This window comes from Scophthalmus maximus, chromosome 2, assembly GCF_022379125.1.
Source record: "Scophthalmus maximus strain ysfricsl-2021 chromosome 2, ASM2237912v1, whole genome shotgun sequence".
NCBI classification, from domain to species: domain Eukaryota; kingdom Metazoa; phylum Chordata; class Actinopteri; order Pleuronectiformes; family Scophthalmidae; genus Scophthalmus; species Scophthalmus maximus.
The window spans coordinates 16930001-16949768 of record NC_061516.1 but is presented as its reverse complement, the minus strand read 5'-3'; the positions used below and the strand labels follow the sequence as shown (position 1 = coordinate 16949768).

Genomic DNA, 19768 nt, shown 5'->3' with positions numbered 1-19768 from the left:
TTTTATAATCCTTTCAGCATTATACTATTGAGTATATGAATAATGGGATGTCATCTGTCGTAAGTCAGAAAAAGAAGATGAAGTGGCATAAATTGCTGAAGGTATCTCACGTCCCAAGCATTTCTTATTCCATCAGAGGCGAATGAATGGCCAAGAGTTCTGTTAATGGATTTAAGCATAGAAATCTCTGATACTGTAAGCTGTCTAAAAAAAATTGTCATCGCCTTGCAGCACCAATGCTCTACACAGAAAGTTTGTTTTTCTGGTCTCACCAATTTATGACAACTTGTCATGTTAGCACCTAGCTGTTGGATATCTTAAGAGAAGCCTCACCCGTCCTTCTGATAGGTCACATGAGAGGCCAGATGGATGGAACGTACCTGAGATGGTAAAAAATGACAATATTGTTTGGTTGTCCTGGCTGACGTGGATCCCTTTTGTCAGTTAGTGGAGTTGGTTTGAGAATCAAGAATCAAGATGCCCTCCTCTGGACGTATTCTGGCATGTCCAATTCAACTGGCTCTACATCTGAAGGAGCCATTTTGCATAAAAAAAAAAGAGCCAGTTTGAGTGGTTTGGGCATCTGACCAAAACGCCTCTCCATGCAGGCACATCCAACTGAGAGAAGACCCAGACCATGCGGCTGGGATTACATTTACCACTTGACATCTGAAAGTGTCAGCATCCTTCACAGGGAGCTGGAAATGTCTGTAAAAATGGATGCTTTGGCACCAGGTCAACCAGAATAAGTAAAAAGACTGAATGGATATCATAAAACTCTGGGAAGTCATCTTATTTGCCTTTATTTGGTTTAAATATAATATTTATTCACAGTGAGTGTAGTCATTATGTGAAAGATTCCAGACACCGTTCTTGTCTCTTTGTGTTTTTCCAGCAATTCACCTGAGCAGCTTTGAGTACGTTCTCTCGTCATATAGATGTTGCAGAGTTTATCTTTTGCTTTTGGCTCCCACTTTTTTCCCCGCTCAACTTCATGGTACTCCACGGTCCCATTGATTCCGATTAATTTCCTCTCGTCATAGATGCTTTGTCTAAATTACCATCGTTTAGGTCCTTCATGTGTTATGATTTGAGAGTGTGGCTGGACTCTATATGTTGAACACAGGAGTGGAGACACAAGTAGATTTAAAAGATTAAATGTAAAAGTGTGAATCTACACAGAGATTGTTCTGACTGTCCCTGGTTCTGACAGAGAAGATTTCTTTTGTTCAACACACCAGTTGAAGGAGAATCTTGGCAGACAGGCAGGAAGGTAATCCAACATGAGTGTGTTGGATGGCAGACTGTGGCAAAAAGGCAGGCATATGATGAGCACAGGCCAAAGGTTAGTTTCAGGAAGACACGCAAGGTAACAAGACTTTCCAAAAACAATTTGCATTTTTACCACAAAGGTGAACAATGACCCGGCGTCTCTGTGGTCAAACAGGTCCTTGTGTTCCCCAGAGTCTTTGTGGTGTTGACTCGGAGATGCAGCTCTGGGGTGTGGGAGTTTTGGTGGGAGATGAGTGAACCACATCCAGCCAGCAGCACACGCAGTTAGATGCAGGCACCAAATTGGGGCAAAGAACACAAAGCAGCAAAACCCGAAAGTAAAACACAAAATAATAAGAAAAATACAAAGAGTCCATATTCCTCACATCGGGAGTTTTGACTCCCCTCCCTCTCTTCTCCCCTGTAACCTCACATCTCTCTGAAGACCTCCTCAGATAACAGGCTTCCACACATTGTTGGATATTCCTCATCAGCATGTCGCCGCCCTTCTCTGATGTCCGTTTGTGTAGTGCAGAGACACAAGAGGAGCCAAACGTCCCACTGTATCTTCAGGGAATCTAAATATCAGACTCCTTCACTGCGTCCCCAGTCACAGGATACTGCACTATCTGCTTTCATGTGTCTGCTTGATTTATTACCGGGTCTTTTCAGGGGTTGTGGATGAAAGCAAACAACTGTGGAGCTGTAACAGCCCCGTGATGTTTTGTCTTTTTAATAAAGTTGTCTTGCAGAGGAAATGCACTCCGTAGGTTTGGCACTCCAGCATGTATGCAGATTATATACCTGATGATGCTCCACCATCGTCCCTCTTTGTTTTGCCATGTGCCGAACAGTTGCCTTTCCTCTGCATTCTTTATTCATCAGCACATCAGGATTTTTCGAAATAGCCACAAGTCTAACACGTACCAAGGTTGGGCTGATACAGTTTATTTTAAATTTTTGTTTTACCATCATTACATAGTAAAGTACATATGCTAGTGTTGTTTGAGGCTCTGAGTATCGACTTGTATTTGTCGTCAATAGCTAGTTTCTTCCCCTTGAAACACTGAGGGTTGTTTTGATGAAACTAAGCGCTGTATGTGTGTATGTGTTATTCTAACTGTGTGTGTGTCCTAAGTCTCTCGGACCTTCAGTGTTAATATATTAGTCGTAATTGAGCTCCTCTGTGATATTGTTCTTTTTCAATGTCAAAAGTGAGGTCTTTTTGGCTTTGATCTTAGTAAGCCCTGTTACCATGACTACCACGTCCCGTTGGAAAGCATGGTGATGCTACTGGACTACATATTTGCTACAAGAGAAATACATGGCTGAACTGTCATTAGGCCCAGGAGAAAATTTTAGTTTTAACAAAGTGGAAGTTGTATTCATATAATATTAAATAACCATGATTCTAATTGGAATTAGAATTAATTTAAATGACGGTTTCCTTTAATATTGAAAATAGGCAATTTTGGTTACAAATCAAAATATGTACTAAAATGGTAGTTGAAGCTTATACGTATACTTACAGTTATACATATTGCACCAAGCAGTGTAATGTCACAATCTGGGGGCTTTTCTGTGGAGGAAAAACCCTGAATGATCTTTGAAAGCAATGGAGTCCAAATGCAATAAGTGACGGTTTCATGCTTAAATTCACCAACAAGATATCATCCCACAGAATCCAAGACAGAGAGAAACAGTATTTGCATGACAAGTGCAAATTGGCCACAGAGCTGTAAACAACTACCCACACGTTTTCTTTCTGTACACTGCAACGAGTTGTTTTCCTCTTGGTAGCATTAGGATTTAATTTAATATTCAGTGTTTCCCAAAAAATGTGTTTGTAAGATATTGAACGTGAAGTTATTTTACAGTATAATTCCACACGGATTTGCTGACATGCTTTCAGTAAGTATACATTAAGTGGCCAATACAATAATGTACCATTTAATGGCAGCAATTTATTCACACTTGCAGGAATATTAAGGAATAAAAAGTTCATAGTCTAGACTCAGTGCTTCTAATGGGACATGGACATTTGACAGTAACCCAAGACTTTAATTCTAACTGTTGCTGACCTTTGGAGTGTAGCTAGTGTGCTGGTATGCCATAGATTCCTGTTTTTCATCCACACTGTATATTGCCAGGACTGGTGCATAACTAGAGTCAGTGATTCACTTTATTAATGAAGTGCTGGCAGGAATGCCCAACACACACACACTGCTCCAATAGCCCAGTGAGCCGTAATGGCTATAATAACTCTTTTGCTAAGTATCAGAGGTCTATGCAATGTCATTAGCCCCCCCCACCGGAAAAAACACAAAAACACACACGCTTTCCCCACCACCTCTGAGTTCTTTCAAATTTGCCAAATGCTTTTTCAGGGCTTGCAAATTAGCTTTGACCTTGCAAAGCTGAAAGGTTGAATCCTGCACAAGAGTTTCTTTGGTGTTTAAAATATTTACTGTTCACTCCTCATAATCAGCATTCGTGTGGCCAACCCCAGCCCCTGTAGCCTGATATTGCCGCAGAAGAAGGGCTCACTGCCGAGAAGGTAGCAATTATTCATGCTCGGTGTCTCTGCCTGTGGAGAAGACAGAAAAGCCAAAATAATACACATAGTAAAAGTTGTCTTTTCTTCTTCGGTCCATTACTTTTTTCCAGAACAAAGGGTCAAAGTAAAGAAATGCATCAACAACCTTGAGACTCTTAATCAAAGCATATACAATAACTTGGAAGATATCGCTAACTTGTCTTGAATTGATACCAGAAGGCTGGTTGCTACCTGAAGTTTTAACAATCAGTGGGGACTAGCGGGGGTTACCATGGTAACCCATAACCCAAAGGTTTTCTGGTTAGTAGTATGAAGCGAAATAGAAAGGATATTTCCTCTCCTCTTGAAGTTGATAGCAGTTATAACACACTCAAAAAAGAATTCAAGAACGGAGGTAAGGGATTGGTCAGGGTTCAAAAGTTTGGGATTAGTCTAAGCTTTCTCCCTTTTCAAGTGAGCAATGGCCAAAAAAATCTGTATATGAATAGTAACAATAGAACAGGACCACTCTTACCCTGTTTGGCTTCCTGACACTTGAGCGAGCTGAGACTCTTAAGCAGCCTGAAAAACATCAACCTGCTATTCTTAAATTAGCACCGTTAATGAGGCAATATTGGATGAGCTACTGTAAACAGCAACATGCTTTACATCTGACGATATTTTAATTTGAGAGTTGAAAGCAGAAGTAGAAGAATACACAAATCTGGTAACGTGATGTTACTGTAAAATCACAAGTACAATGTAGGTTTTAGCAGTTCATTTGTCTCAATCAGAATTGTCTAAATGGGCGAGCCAAGTGGGAATTATTTCAGTATTGTTCAGTGTTTCTGATCCAAAATGCTTGATTGTGATATACCTGTGATAAAACATCGCATTTTCAGGGATCAACATTGGAGATAAACAATCCACTTAAGCAGTTTTTTTTGCAATTACTTTTTGCAGAGGATTAGCCTGCATAACAAAACAGAAGTATACCGAATATAATTATGAGTTGACAACAGAGTATAAATTCTCCATTAATAAAGAATGCTCTATCTAATTTGAAATCTGCTTTTACTAAATTGCACGGATTAGTTTAAAGGCTGTGTTAAAACGAGACACAATTGAGAGAGATTAGTCAATCCACTTAACTTTATGCTTCAAAGAATTGTGTAGACCTGAAATTTCAACAATTCTAATTATTTAAGAATTTAAAGGACACTACAGGTAATGTGTGCCGTCTTAAACCCAACTTTCACCTATTCAAACTGCTTTAGGCTGAGGACAAACCTTTTGTGAAAAACCTAAAGTGATTGGACAATTTTCACTCCTTGGAGGGATTTGTAGCTGCATTATTCCATTGCTATTGATCTTGTTTTAAATGGAGGGTGGGGGTTAGGCCATGTCATGAGAAAAAATACATATTTTCTCGAGGGCAAATGTCCATTGCAGCTGGTTGGTAACTGTGTTTAAACCAGAAAGGCTATGTTCAGGTTGCAGCATCCCCAGGGGGGTAATGGTTAAATATTGAATAGTACCGGCTATCTTCCCTCCATTTTGCCTTCCACTCCTCATTCCTTACACCATAAAGCTGAGGAGCATGGGAGAAATTAAAACATAATGCAAAGGTCTTTCCACTTATGGCAGGGTAAGCTTATTGATGACCTGTCACATTAGGGGAAGAATTATAGCAACAATTTGGAATAAAGTGCGGAGCAGAAAAAGAGAAATCATTACATCCTGGGGCTAGTGTTATGAATTACATATAAAGCAATTCTATTCATTAAACGTCAATGGCAACGGACACTTTCAGCAATCGTGAAGAGGCACACACTTGCACATGAACGCACACGCACAAGGCACAGTCTAATTTCCATTTGTTGACATGGAGTTTTATTCGGTCCTTTATTCATTTCTCTCCGCCCGTCTCCCTCTGGGGATTGTTGTGGCGGCAACTTGCCTCCTCCAGTATCACTCATCTCTGTGTGGATACTGTTCCTGCTGCTCTTGTTTTGCTATTGACTCACACAATGCAGTTCTTCAAAGCTAGCCAGCAGCATGATGTAGGTTATGACAGAAAAATATCTGAAAAAGCTGCCGCAATACCGTCTTCATTTAGCAACCGCAGTTGTAAGAATGAAGTTATCTCCGTGCCTCATCCTTTATTGTATTTTTATTGCTGTTTTGAATTTCTTATGGGTTTTGCAGAACATAGAGCCGCTTTGATAGATTGATTCTTGCAAGTGAGTTAATGAATTTGTGTGATTAATTATATTGCTTCGCATATGACTTCATGCTGTTACCCTGCTGACCACAATTTCTTTGGTTTCCGGGAAGCGAGTGGAAGTGGTCGCGTATTCAAGATAGTGTCTAGGTCTACATGTGGGCTTTATTGAATGATTAGCAGAAATAATTTGTTTTCAAAAATCTGATTAATCCGCTGTGGTGACCCAGCAAGCAATAACGTGCGAGGGCACACACGTGCATTGGTAGCTTTTCTTTTCTGTCTTTCTAACTCTCACATGCGCATGGGCGTATATACTCATGAGTAGTTGCGCGAGTGTCTGGCGGCCGTCTGCGACAGCCTCCAGCGACTCTTTCATCTTGGCAGTAGAGACAAGTCAAGTCAAGACCAGCATTAAATGTAGATTGGAGAGTTTTTCTCAGTCTCAGCCAAAAAAGCTGGGCATAATTGACTCATCGAACAAGTGTCTGCAGACACTTTTCATTTTCTCACTGTTTAAAGGCACTTCTCTAACTTTAGCTTACCAGCACTGCAGTGGAATCTTTATTTTCCACATTCAATGATAATGTGAAAAATAAAATAAAAAGCTCTTACTGGGCACATTGTCCTCATCTAGATAATAAAAAAGAGAGAAATATGGGAACCTCGGGTTGCAAGGTGTAAAGGTTTCGCTGGGTTTTTCATGAATGTGCAAATCGGAATATTTAAATTAAAACGGTCTGTTTAAGAGTAATGATGTACTCACACACACACACACACACACACACACACACACACACAGACACACACTCTCAAAGATTCCCTGACCCACACCAGAGATACAAGGACACTGCAGCTCCGCGAGCCCTTGCTTAAGCCAGCTGCTGATTTATTGATCTGAGCAACTGGAGCCATTGCTTCACAGAGCTTTATCTCAGATAGAGAGGAAATCGTGTAATCCCAAAGAAGAAAAAGATGCTTGTAGGGCATGAATTTAATATCAAAACGATTTAATGCCGAGGGGAAGAGTGAGAGAAAGAGAAACGTACAGTATGTTAACTGCAGTATGTAAATACCATTTGATTAGCATGCTGATAGTACGCAGGTTTCATTGCATCTGATCAGTTGAAAGTGTTGATTGTGCAGAGCATGGTATACTCTCAGGCCCAAGAGAGGCTAGAACAATATTTCACAAAGTGGAAAATGTTGCCTTTGAAGTTTTCTTTTTCTTTTTGTGATATTGGCTGCAAATACAGTGTTTGAAGAATGAGCCAAGGGCACATAGTGTATTCATTATTGCATGCAGACATACAGGACGTTGCCTAAGCAATATTATCTTTAAATAACCAAACCAACCAAGTTAAACCTTTTGAAACGCCAGTCAGCTTCCCTTCCTACACATGAACTACATTTCCCATTTCCTTTTTTTTTAATGCAGGACTGAAGAAACTGCTATTCAACCACCTCCTGCTTGGTTCTGCAGGTATTACGGTCAGTTCAGGCTGGTATGACTCGGACTTGATGACTTTTTGAAGCAGCGGACAGGCTTTTCTTGAAGGGTCATCATTTCTCTCCTGCTGAGCCCTTGATTGAATTGAATCTCTAAGCTTATACTTGAACTAATAATGTGCCACCTTCCTGAGACCTACTGTATCAAGAACAATGGTCAAGTTATTTCACATTTCTTTCGTGAGCAGTGTTCTCCTCAAAGTTTGGCCAAAAGATGTTCAGCAGCCGTCACATATGCATTTATTGACGTATGGTCTGCTTGCCGTTCTTTCAGAAATGTGACGATCCAATTGATGACTTTCCATCTGACCATATACTATGACAATATTCTATATACTCTTCCATCCAACTTTTTTTTCCATTTCAAGTCTTTTACTTGCAAAAGTAAAGTATTTCTATCACATATCCTTTCACAGTAACCCCATATGGAGCCAACATCAGTGAAACAGATCAGATGAGGAGTTAGTGGGGCAGTTTAACAGTAACACTTTTGGTTCAGTCTGGCCAAGCAGTGGCTCACAGAAGCCCTGAACCCCTTTAATTTATTAAACAAGCCCAAATCGCAAGGCCAGACGACAAGGGGAGTGTCATAAATATTAAAAGAGGAGTTTGCTCTGCCACGCTCACATATTAAATCACACTGAGAAGAATGTATGTGCCCTTATTAAAAGATAATGTGTTCTGGAGCCATAAAAATATAACCCTCTCCTCCTTGTCCTCTCTCCTGTTCCATCGTGCTTCGGCTGAAATTCAAGCCTTTTTCCTTTACATCAATCTCTTCTTTTTTTTTTATTTCATTTCTCTGTGTCTTTGTATACCCTTGCTGTGTTTTTTACTTCCATGTGTAGGATAGGATTAGGAAAAGAATACACACGAGCACAATACATATGCATGTTTTCTCACTTACAGTAAAGGCCAAGGCACTCAATTTAACTGTATTTACACTTTGTGAGTTATGATGATTCGGGTCACATCCTTCTGTTGCTTCAAGAACATCAAGTTCACTGAAAATCTGGTCTTGGGTATCAAATGCTCACCCCCTCTTATCTTGAAAGATGCCTTAGTATTCCATATAAATATATATTGAGAAAATGAAAGCATTGAAGTAATCATAGAATCTTCTCAAACTACTGCGGCATAATCAGTCTCCCTGCCATTGATCTTCAGTATGAGTCTGTAGCAAACAATTTCCACTTTAATCGTTCATCAGTAAAGATTCTGGTGGATCGCCGGGGTTTTTATACGACGCTGTAGCATATATTGTTATAAGTCTTTTTTTGAACAAAGCTGTAGACAATCTGGGAGTGTTTGGAAAATATTGAACACGCAAGTCAGAAGAGGATTGTGCTTTAGGATGTACTGGTCACTAAGATCCACCGTGTCTGCATGGGTTTTCTCTGGGTACTCCGGCTTCCTCCTACAATTTGGAGATTCTAAATATACTGTAAGTGTGAATGTGAGTATGAATGTTTTTTTTTGTCTCTGTATGTTGGCCCTGTGATTGGCTGGTGGCCTGTGCAGGTTGTACGCCCAATGCCAGCGGGGATTGTCTCCAGCCCCTCGCGACCCTTAAAGCACAAGCGGTATTAGCTGGAAACAATTCTGGGGGACCAATAAGGCACCGTGGGTCCAATTCCTCTGTATGTCTGGAACAATATTGCAGGAATTGACAATAAAGTTGACTTGACTTGAATTGACATTGTCCAGAGTTCATGTTTGAAAACAGCTAAAGATAATGGTTGGATGGATCTATGGTCACTAAGACCCTATTGCCATCTATACAACCTTAATATAGCTATCCTCCATGGAGGCATCCTTTCAATTATACACAGAAGATGGATTTTCAGTGTCGTGTTCCTCCAAGGTCAAAAGTGAGGCAGTAGTGGTCGGACCAGACATGTCCTAGAAGCGCCAAGGGGTTTGGCTCAGAGCCCAACCACTTGGACATGACACCAGCACATTGCGTGGCCAAAGTGTAGGTGAAAATACGACTATCACTTGTTTGTGCCACCACTGGGTTGTAACAACCAAACCGAAGCACAAGCAGTCAAAAACGGCGAGTGTGTATGACACACACTCGCCATCCTGACAGATAGAGGTGAAGAGATACAGCCGTGTGTGTAACTAAACGGCTGAGTCCTTGCCTTGCTGGCCAGCGCCCAGGGGAACATTCCCCTGCTCTCTGCTCCACTGACCAAGCAGAACTGCAGCACAGTGAACCCCCTCGCCATCCACGGCCTGTATGTATGAGTGCGTGAGCATGAGTGTGTATTTGTCCACACGGAAGCGGTGAGGTGTGACGGCCCGGTCACTCAGACCATGGAGAGTTATGGGGCGAGAGCAAGCCAGCTGTTCAATTTGGCCACATGGGCCGGACTCGGGAAGAAAAGGAGAATACTGAAGAGAAAAGGTGCCACTGTGCGACGTGGGCTTCATGTCTGCACCACCCTCCTGTCACTGCTTCCCCTGATCTGACATTGACATGCATTAACTATCGCGAGCCCACATACGTACACAGACACACAGACAAAGTGACAGACTTGTGTGTGCCACGCCCTGGCGCTCGGACGAGGATAATGAGATGAGTGCTAATTCCTCAGGTGTCATGGACTGATATGAATAATACAGGCTATTCCGTTACCCATCTCACCCCCCCATTGCTGTCACTGTCAACTTTTTCAGATTTATGTACAAGTGGGTCTGTCGGTGCCTCATCCTTACTCTCACCTTGAATAGCCTGAAAGTCAGACTTTGTGAAAAAGGGATATCAGCTATTTTTAAAAGAAAGGGCTTTTTTCTTTCTGCATGAGGTGCGATCAAGCTTATAATGCAGTCTTTTCCCTCACGTGACTCTTCCAATCCTTTTTCTACCGCTCTTCCAACAGCTTGGGACCTGTATCAACTCTTTAACACCTAATCCATTTTCCTAACCACAATCCTTCTTGCCATTAAACAGAAAAAGATTGATCTTTCCTTTTCATTTTCCGTTTGATGATTTATTTACTGTGCTCCGCTCTTCCACGGCCGCCCTCGTTTGCATGTTGGGGATTCCGTGCGGGTGGTCCTGAATTATTCACTCCTCCGTCTTTTATTCTCTCCTCCCTTCATTTTGCAGGGCGAATGCGTGTCTGCCCGTCGCTGCTCTTTGTGCCGACGTGGTGTCCGTCTCTCTGCCTCTGCCTCTCTCCCTCTCTCTATTGTTATTCTCAGGGAGCCAGGCGGTTCTGCTCTGGCGGCAGGATGTGAAAGGAGAGGGGAATGACAGCAGCTCAAAACAATCATTAGATCAGGAACAAGCTGGGAATAATCGTCCCCTTCCTTCTTGCTCTGTTTTGTATTACCTGCCTCCTTGCTGTTCCCTCTGCCCTCACTCCCTCACCTCACCAGCCGGCGCCGTCATCTGTTCTTTGTTTCTCTCTCTGTCCCCCTTCAGATCCCAACGCTGTGGGGCAGCACGGCACTGACCATGCCTTGATCGGAGGAGTGGTGGCTGTGGTGGTCTTTGTCACCTTGTGTCTAATCATTGTTCTGGGAAGATACCTGGCCAGGCATAAAGGTAAAATCACAGTAGAACGAAACCTGAGTCTCTTAAGGCTTATGGAACCAGTGGACCATGTCCTACTTGTCCCATTAGACATCAGAGTCCGTCGCCAAATTCACAAGTTGCACGTGCTTGACCTACCTGCAGTGGAGAAGAAGGCTTGAGTCATGCACATATAAGAAGCATTGACAGTTTTTTTTGAATTTTCAAAAATGCCCTGGCAATGCCATTGTTTTAATTTTGAATATATTGGCAAGAGAGACATGGTTGTGAATTAATTTCAGTATAACTCCACGCACCAATTTTTGCATTTTGGATAAAATTCTGTTCAGACTCTGAGAAATCAGTCATAAAATCTGAATACACACACACGATACAAATTGTTAGAGCCAGTGTGATAAACAATGCCCATTGTGAAGTAAATGTCTATGAATATGCTTAGACATGAAAAAAAAGTGCTTCTCTATTAAACCAGAGCATATTATAACATTATAACAATCATAAAAATGTTTTAGTCTTCTTCAGTACCAAAAAACCCCAGTGACCCTTTTTCTGCTGAAAGCTAATTTGAGATACTTTTTAACGGTGTCAATTTGCAAAGATGTAAAAGAATTTGGGCCGTGAAAATTTAATTAACTTTAAATTATTAGTTGCAGCCCTCATCCTAACTCAGTAAATCAATTGCAATGTTTTACTTCCCGTTTACACTCCCCCAAAGTATTGAGCCAACTGCACATCCAAAATTTAGGGCGTTTTTATTTTCCCAAAAGGAAGTATTACAATCCATTTATATTAACTTTTTTTATGATGGACTATTAATATTTTTTATTTTTTTTTGACATTTCTAAGACCAGAAAGTCCCATCAACATAGTTTAGTACATCTCACATGCAAATTGCTTTGGGGGAATCTGTGAGTAGGCAAACTTATTCTCAGAGATACAATATATGGCTTAATTGGCTAAAACATTCAGCGGCTCAGCTACAGAGAGTGAAAAGAGGAGGGGAAAAAAGCCTGTGGTTGAAAGTTAATGGTCAGTCTTCAACCCTGATGCGACATCATTGATTGTGAGAGCTGCCTCGCGTCATTTGGAGGTGGCTCTCTAAGCCTTCCCTGAGAATACTGACGGTGTTTGTTATGCACATTAACGCACTCTCATTCCATATATGAATAATGTAGCATTACTGGTGTTGTCTCCAGATGTGTTTCAGGAAACGCCACGCAGGGCTGCTCACCGTTTGTTTTCCTTGATATGGATTTGTTTTTCGCTTTCCTCAGGAACATACTTGACAAACGAAGCCAAAGGGGCGGACGACGCGCCCGACGCCGACACAGCCATCATCAACGCTGAGGGCAACCATGCACACGCAGAAGAGAAGAAAGAATACTTCATTTAGACTGCAGAGGGAGCTGCGCTGCTCGCTCTTTCCCCCTTTTCCCCCCTCTCGGTCTCTGTATCTCCTTTTCTCTCTTTCTGTCTCGCCCGTTTCTTCTCTCACCTCTGACCACTGCCCCGTCGCGACCACGAGGACCCCGCAGGCAGTCCACAGATTGAGAAGTTCCCCAAGTGTTTTCCTGTTATTGCCTTTCGTTGAGCCCATCACCATCACTCACACCTCGTCCTTTATTTCGCCCTCTGCTATTCTTTTTTTTTTCTCGTGACAGCCAGTTTTCACCGGCAGCCTGCCGTTGCTGCCGATGCGGTACCCTTTGTTTGACATGAATTCCTGGAAATCTGTGTATCTGCCATGACTGCTTCTTACGTGTCCCCTCGTTCGCCGTCTCTCCCGTCTCCCTCCAAGCAGACGCCCGAATACAGAACACGCGACATCCCCTTTGTTCACACACGTCCACGAACACATATCATATTTCACGTCAACACGGTGCCTAAAAATACAGACGCCATTGAACTTCTGTCAATGCCTTCATGTATCGTCTGTCAGTAGCAATGTAAATGCTTTTCAGATGGTTATCTGGACCATCGTTTCATTGCTTCGCTCACAGCTTTTGATTATGCATTGTGTCTTTTTATTTGAATGAAGATCTGTGCTGTTTTTACGCCTTATACATGTCTATCACACTGAATATGGTACTTTTAGATGCTCCACCTCCCCCGACCCGTCCCCTCTGAATAGACTTGTAATTAATCTGTTGACCCTTGTAAGATAAGAAGAAGGTTTTGTGTGACACTGTAGTGAGGTTCGTCAGATAGGTGTATAATATGATTTCCATTATTAGGGTAGGGTTAATAAAGGTATCGTTGGTATTGTTTAGAGCAGAGAATACACACCAAAAATATATGAAAGATACTAGATGAAGCATTCCATTCAATAAACTCAAATCAATTCTATAAATCCATTTGCTAAATCTGCAGTCGCTATGTACTTTTGTCTGTATATTCCTGCAGTGTCCAGGCTGCAGCTTAGAAACACCAACACCGTCAGTGTCCTCTCTACAGCTTACAGTAGTTTGTTATTCACATAAAGGGTTCAGGTGTATGCTACAGTCAATCTCCTCTCTCTAAAAGCTGTATAAATTGTATTGGAGTGAGTTTAGCTTTTCACTTTTGAAGACTTTTGTCGTATGTAAATGTACAATTTTAAGCCCGAAGGACCCCATGAAATGTGAAGTGGCCCATTAGGAGTTAACACAGACAAAAAAACAAACTCACGGTTACAGTATGAACAGAGATTTTGGTGTTAAATTGATTTCAGTAATGTCATTTTGACACCTCTTGTAAGATTGAGGTCCAGACAGCCTCACATGGTGGTTTTGTACAGATAAGCAACCAGTCATTTTATGACTTCATACAAATAGTGATTATATCAGTTTGTCCGTGAACTGAATGATGAAATCCATTTCATGGGGTCTTAAGGCAAAAAAAAAAAAAAAAGAGAAAAAAAAGAAAAGGAAAGAGGAAGTGATGTGTGAGTGCTGGGTCATAGATCTGCAGGGGCCTCCTTTTCAAAACTGAAGACAAACAGAGAAGCACAAAAATGTCTGAATGAGTAACTGCGTTACTTTTCCAACATCTCGATCATCTTTGAAATGGTTCTTCAAATGGGTGGTGGAAAGATGACAAGGCTGTCTTTGATTTGGTTTAGTTCATGCGGTGCATCTTTTTGAAAGTGTAAGCTTAATCGGGTTTTTTTATTATTATTTTTAATTTAAAAAAAAAGTTTTTAATATTTTTTACTTTAAATGGTTTTAAGCTCTCTGCTGTATATTGTGTCTGCTAAAATGTAGTTGATTGTGAAAATTGCTGTTCTGGATTCCGGATTCCCGTATTCCTTCAAATTTGTATATTAGCCACCTTAATCTATTGACTTTTTCTTTTTTTGTTTCTTTTTTCATTGCATAATCCTTATTAGAAATCATAAACAAAATGTATTTTTGTTTTGGCACAAGGCATGTATATAATGTGTGAGAACTAAAGTTTCATAATACACATTAGCATGTTTTTGTTTGGGTCTTTATTCTCATAAATTTATTTGAACTCGAGCTATTTTAAGCGAGGACCACAACGGAAGTGTCTTTGTCGCCTAACTTCGGAGATCAGTGGCTTGTTGTGTTCGTGGCATGCGCTTCGGTGCTACACATCTAAAAGATTTGGTGTTGTAGAAAGTATGATCAAATTAATAAAAGGAAAAAATACAAATTCAGTAAAACAAATGGGGGGGGGGGGGGGGTCCTGTATAGTGGCCCTTTGTCCACAGAAATAGAAGAAGGGTGCATCTGTCTTTACCAAATCCCTAAAATGCGACATGAAATTGAAATGTATTAAAAGAAAGATCACTTTTTATGTAGGAAGCAAATAAAATTGTGCACATAAACACACACACCAAGACAAACAACATATCCTCACATAGCAGATCCTGGTGGACGACTTCTGTTCCGTTCCATGTGTCCCGGCGCTGTGTCTTTCATTAGCTTGCAGGAATGTGGCAGATCGACTCTCCTCCGAAAGAGCGATAAACACTTTGGCTTCTGAAATTAAAGACTTTAAATGTAAGGCACTAATCTTGAGGGAGCAAATTATCACCAAGGGCAATAAAAGTGTGGGCCCAGCCGGCCCCAATCCAGTGGCCAATTTACAGCATTATGCAAATGAGGCCAGCAAGTAAGGTCCTGTTCTGTGTCCTAAGTAGAGCCGCGCCGCCGTCAATCACCAGTTGTGATTCATTTGATCGGTGTCCTCAGTTTTTTTGCCTACTACCACTGATGTGGGATTTAGTTTGCATACAAATAAATGTTGTTTTTTTTGTTGTTGTTGTTTTTATGCAGATTGTTTTCGGCGCACTTCAATCGATACACCATTAACAGGCGTGACATCGACCTCACCACAAACCTTCAGCTAAGTGTTGCGTTCTAGACCGGCTCCGGTCTTCAACCTTCAATAGCATGTGTGCTCAAATACATTCATCACAATGAAGTGATGTCTTGTTTTTTCTATTTCTACTTCTTTTTCATCGTATCGTAAATCGACGTTTTCTTTTTTTCTTCTTTACGCCCGTGTTTTCACCCGAGAGTTACGAGAGCAGCCAAATGCATTAGTTGATCCTGAAGCCAGAGGAACAGGCTATTTTATATTAAATGAACACAACAAATAACCAGGTCTGCAGCGATGAGTCGGTGTTTGCATTAGAAATGAAACAGATGCCATTTACTGAATTATGCACTCTGACTAATTTGATGGATGTTTTTTTAGTGAGTGGTATATGTGTTTTGGTTTTGTTGTTTGTTTTTCTTTCTGTAAACCGTGTGTTAAATATATGTTTTGACATGACAGTGATGAGCTAATTTAGACCAAACCTGAATCTTTTTTTTTTTTTACTTTGTTATTTTAACAGCCTGGCAAATGATTTATTCATCATCCACTGTTTTATTATGATAGAATCCACTGTAGCTCTGTCACACCTTGGGGTCAGTTAATAGTCATGTTTCCTTGTTGTTGTGAGTTGAAACTAAGCTTTAAACGTGTTGCCTCATTGCTTCCCTGTGTATATTGTTCAGTTTTTAATAACCACAACATCATGGGCCTCTAATTTCTTCCTGGCGGCAAGACAGTCATTGCGCTAACGCAGTCACGGTGGCATTTTTTCTTACTGGCCAGTCCTTTCTTTAGACTTGTCTCTGTTTGGACGTTTCCAGGCTCCAAATGAGCCCACTTTCTTCAGCTGAAGGTGGGAGTGACGCAGCGGAGGTCGTGTGTTTCTGCAGATTGAGCAGCACATACTGGTAGTAATTCTGGCATGAAATTACGTCCAGTTTTTGTGCGCCATTTTCATATTGGTAAAGACACACAAAGAAAAAAGGTTTTTAAAGTTAATGTCTGCCGAGTTCTGCCTCCTTCACTGTTAACCTATGTTTTATTTTAATGCAAATTAAAATACACATAAAATTCATCTTGTGGTATGATTAAAGCAGTTTGTATTGGGATAGATTAATAGGTTGTTCTGTCATAGGCAATTCTGTTTCAGGTGATTATATCCTGCAGTCATCAGACAGCAGCAGGAATCGTGTTTGCTCAATGCAACAGACAATAATAATGAAAGCTAATTTTACGATACTTAAGTGCACTGATATCATTACCTTATAATGAGTGAAATGAAAATTCAGTAATAAAAAAAGCAGACATCAGAACGTCGTCCAATGTGACCTTTGGGAGCTGTTGGTTTGTGCCGTGCGACCCCATCCCCTGCTCTCCTCCCGCCCGTCTGCTGCTCTCAAAGAGAGACGTGACGGTGTCATTGGTGATTATTGACGCTTGTCCGAACTCAACTTGCTGATGCCGCGTTGTGAATTCATCCTGCTGGAGCACATCTGGTCACAAAGTTCCTGAGTCAGTCAAGGACACGCACACACACACGCACGCACGCACACGCACACGCACACTCATGCGATCGGCCCCAAGTTTGCACTAGCAACCGAGCTTGTTCCCAGTTTCAGGAAATTAGAGGCTCATGTCAGCTGAAAATACCAATTCAGAATCCCTGATTGTGAAGGGATGGATATGGAATTGTGGCCACTTGGAGTTGTAATATAGATGGACTTTTTTTTTTTAACTGCTCTGGTTTACATTTTGTTTTTACTCGTGCTGTTAGTGGTTTTTGTTCATCACAGCGGTGATGAAGGCACGACACGACACGACACGGCCCAGTCTCTCCCCCTCTGACCCTTCAAATGTCTTTGCTGTACAGTTTGGCTTTAGCACACGTCTTTGTTCCTCTGCAATATTGACACTAGAATCAATCAGCCCAATCTCCGTATTGTCCCACTGATAAGTCAATATGGCACAATGGTTTTTTTTCTTTTCTATTCTTTTCTTTTTTTTGGGATTATATCTATTTGGTTTTGCATCTCAGGAATATTTTTCATTCAGAGATTGTATTTTTTCTTCTTTTCTTTTCTGTCTTTTAGAGGGAGACTTGTGGACAGTTCTCACTCCGCTAGTCCCCGTATGCCGACACCGTGTATTTGTTGAGTTCAAGATTATCACAATGTTAATAAAATTCTTCAGTAATTCTGTCATCTCACTGTCATTGGGATCTTAGACTTAAGGAGCTGTTTTTGATAGGATCACTCACTTGAAATACCGAGATTTAGAAATATGCTGCAAATGATCGCGAGTTTCAATGATGAAAGGAGTTGTGTTGAAATACAATGTTGGCGAAGTCTAGCTTATGCAGTCCGACGCTGTTGTTCCTTTGCTTTTCTTGTAGCAACACACGTCTTTGTGTGCATCGGTTTTTAGATGAAAGGAGTTGTAATGCACTATCCCTCACTGAAAATCAAATGTCCACAGTAAAGCTCGGCAACGGTCCGGATTAGAGCAAGACGTGTTTAGTTCAGCTTCTGATGTACCTCGGTCAAACCAGAGGTTTCGTACCCTGCTGTGCTAAGAGGGCTTGATTCGATATAGAGCACCGTAACGGAGGTGTTTTGCTCTCATCTGTGGGATTTATTATATTTTGATTTAGAGATCCGTTCTCATGTATAAAATGGAACTTGTTGAATAAATAGTTGCCAAAACCGCCGTTGTAAGTCTGATTTCTGTTTCTTTTAATCACCATTTTTCTTCCCGGAAGCCTCCTACCTCAGGACTGAGAGAAGAGCATTGAGGATACTCTATAAATACTGTGGCTTCATCTGAATCCACACACACACACACACACAGAACACACTCATAAAAACAGAGGCATCCTCATCCACAGACACAGGCTCCTGAATTTTTACTCACAAGAATAATTCATGTTGTGTTCGAGCGCTCCTATCTGCAGTCCGTGGCGGTGGTGTGATACCGTCCAATTTGTCGAGGCTTTCAGCTGTCTGAGCTGCATTTTTCTGTCTGCGTTAATGGTCCACGCAGAGCTGTTATGCTCCTGGAAAAAACAGTCTCTAAGTCTCTAAATGCGATGTACACTATGAGAACTTAAGAGCAGTCTCAGTAAATCAAGACTGAGTGATGAGAGGAAAAGAGGCCTGAAGGGGAAAACGGTCAAGTATATGTTGCGGCGGAGGGAATCACTCGCAGACTGTGTGGGGCTTGACAAACACTGAATTTTACACTCTACTTGGAGGAGAGGATTCCCTAAATTTTCTGTCCAGGGTCACTTCATGAATGAACCGTCCCTTGTATCCGTTATGATCCACAGAAAACAACCCTAAAGACAGTGTGTGGGGAAAATGAACGAACAGCTTCTGCGGGACAGCTCTCGATTTTGAAACGTGTCCCGTTAAATCCCGAAAAACTGAGAGACTTCAGCGCGCATTGGTATTATAGTACAATAAGTATATCTACGGTATATGCGAAAGCCTTCAGTCCTTGTGGTCAGACTCGTGGCCAATGCATGAACGTGAGGAGGGACGGAGCGCGCGAAGAGGGATGGAAGACTGTGAAAAGTGAGAGACGGAGAGAAAGGCGTGGGTGCAGCTGAGCCTGATCGACAGCAGCGAGAGGTATTCCACTCTTTCCGTGAGTCAGAAGATGATGACTGAGGGGGGAATTAGGTAATGGCAATAAGACGTCATGTTCGACTGAAGAAAGCAGCTGCAATCAGCCCACCTGTCAGGAACAAACACGGCCCGGAGAGGCTTGAGCTTCCGCCGCTGCGGTGTGATTTTCCTCCTGATGAAAAGTGAGGGGTCAGGGAAAAAACTCAATTACCACTGAATCCATCAGGGCCGCCTCGTGAACCGGGACAGGGAGGTCAAGGAAGATCTGACAGAAATTGCCCATAATGCTTTTTATTCTATCCTGTATTCCGTCCTCGCTGTCAAGCAGATGTTGCAGCTGACAATCTCCAGAGTGTTTGTTCTCCCCCCGGGGAAACTTTTCAAAATGCTGCAGAGAGTTTTTCCTCTATGTCGTTCCGTGATTTCGTTAGATGGTGGAGAAGAATAACAGGACAGATGGAGGAGACTGGTCGGATGACAGGCAATAATGGATTTGAAGCCATGCAAGGATTGAACAGCATGCAACATCTAGTCCAATGAGCTGTCACATAAACATAACGCACCGCGTCTATATTCACCACCTTGTCAATGTGTTGACTTCATGGCTAATCACGCCCGAAACATAATGGTGATGTGAATGATCTGCACAACTGTATAACCCAGATATGAAACAAATTTATCTCTTCAAGAAGGCAACAATTAAATACTTACTTATCATACAAACTCCATTA

General features: G+C 41.6%; 1 protein-coding gene across 3 annotated transcripts in view; it reads left to right on the top strand.

Moving 5' to 3' along the window:
- Positions 1-14534, top strand: part of cadm2a (cell adhesion molecule 2a) — a 181031-nt gene extending 166497 nt beyond the window's left edge. For all 3 annotated transcript variants that reach the window (XM_035626230.2, XM_035626232.2, XM_035626228.2), the window contains 2 exons: positions 10975-11097; positions 12360-14534. In XM_035626230.2, coding sequence (XP_035482123.1) covers positions 10975-11097; positions 12360-12478 — 242 coding nt within the window. In that variant the 3' untranslated portion in view covers positions 12479-14534. The remainder of the gene's footprint in view (positions 1-10974; positions 11098-12359) is intronic.
- The last annotated feature ends 5234 nt before the right edge of the window (positions 14535-19768 follow it).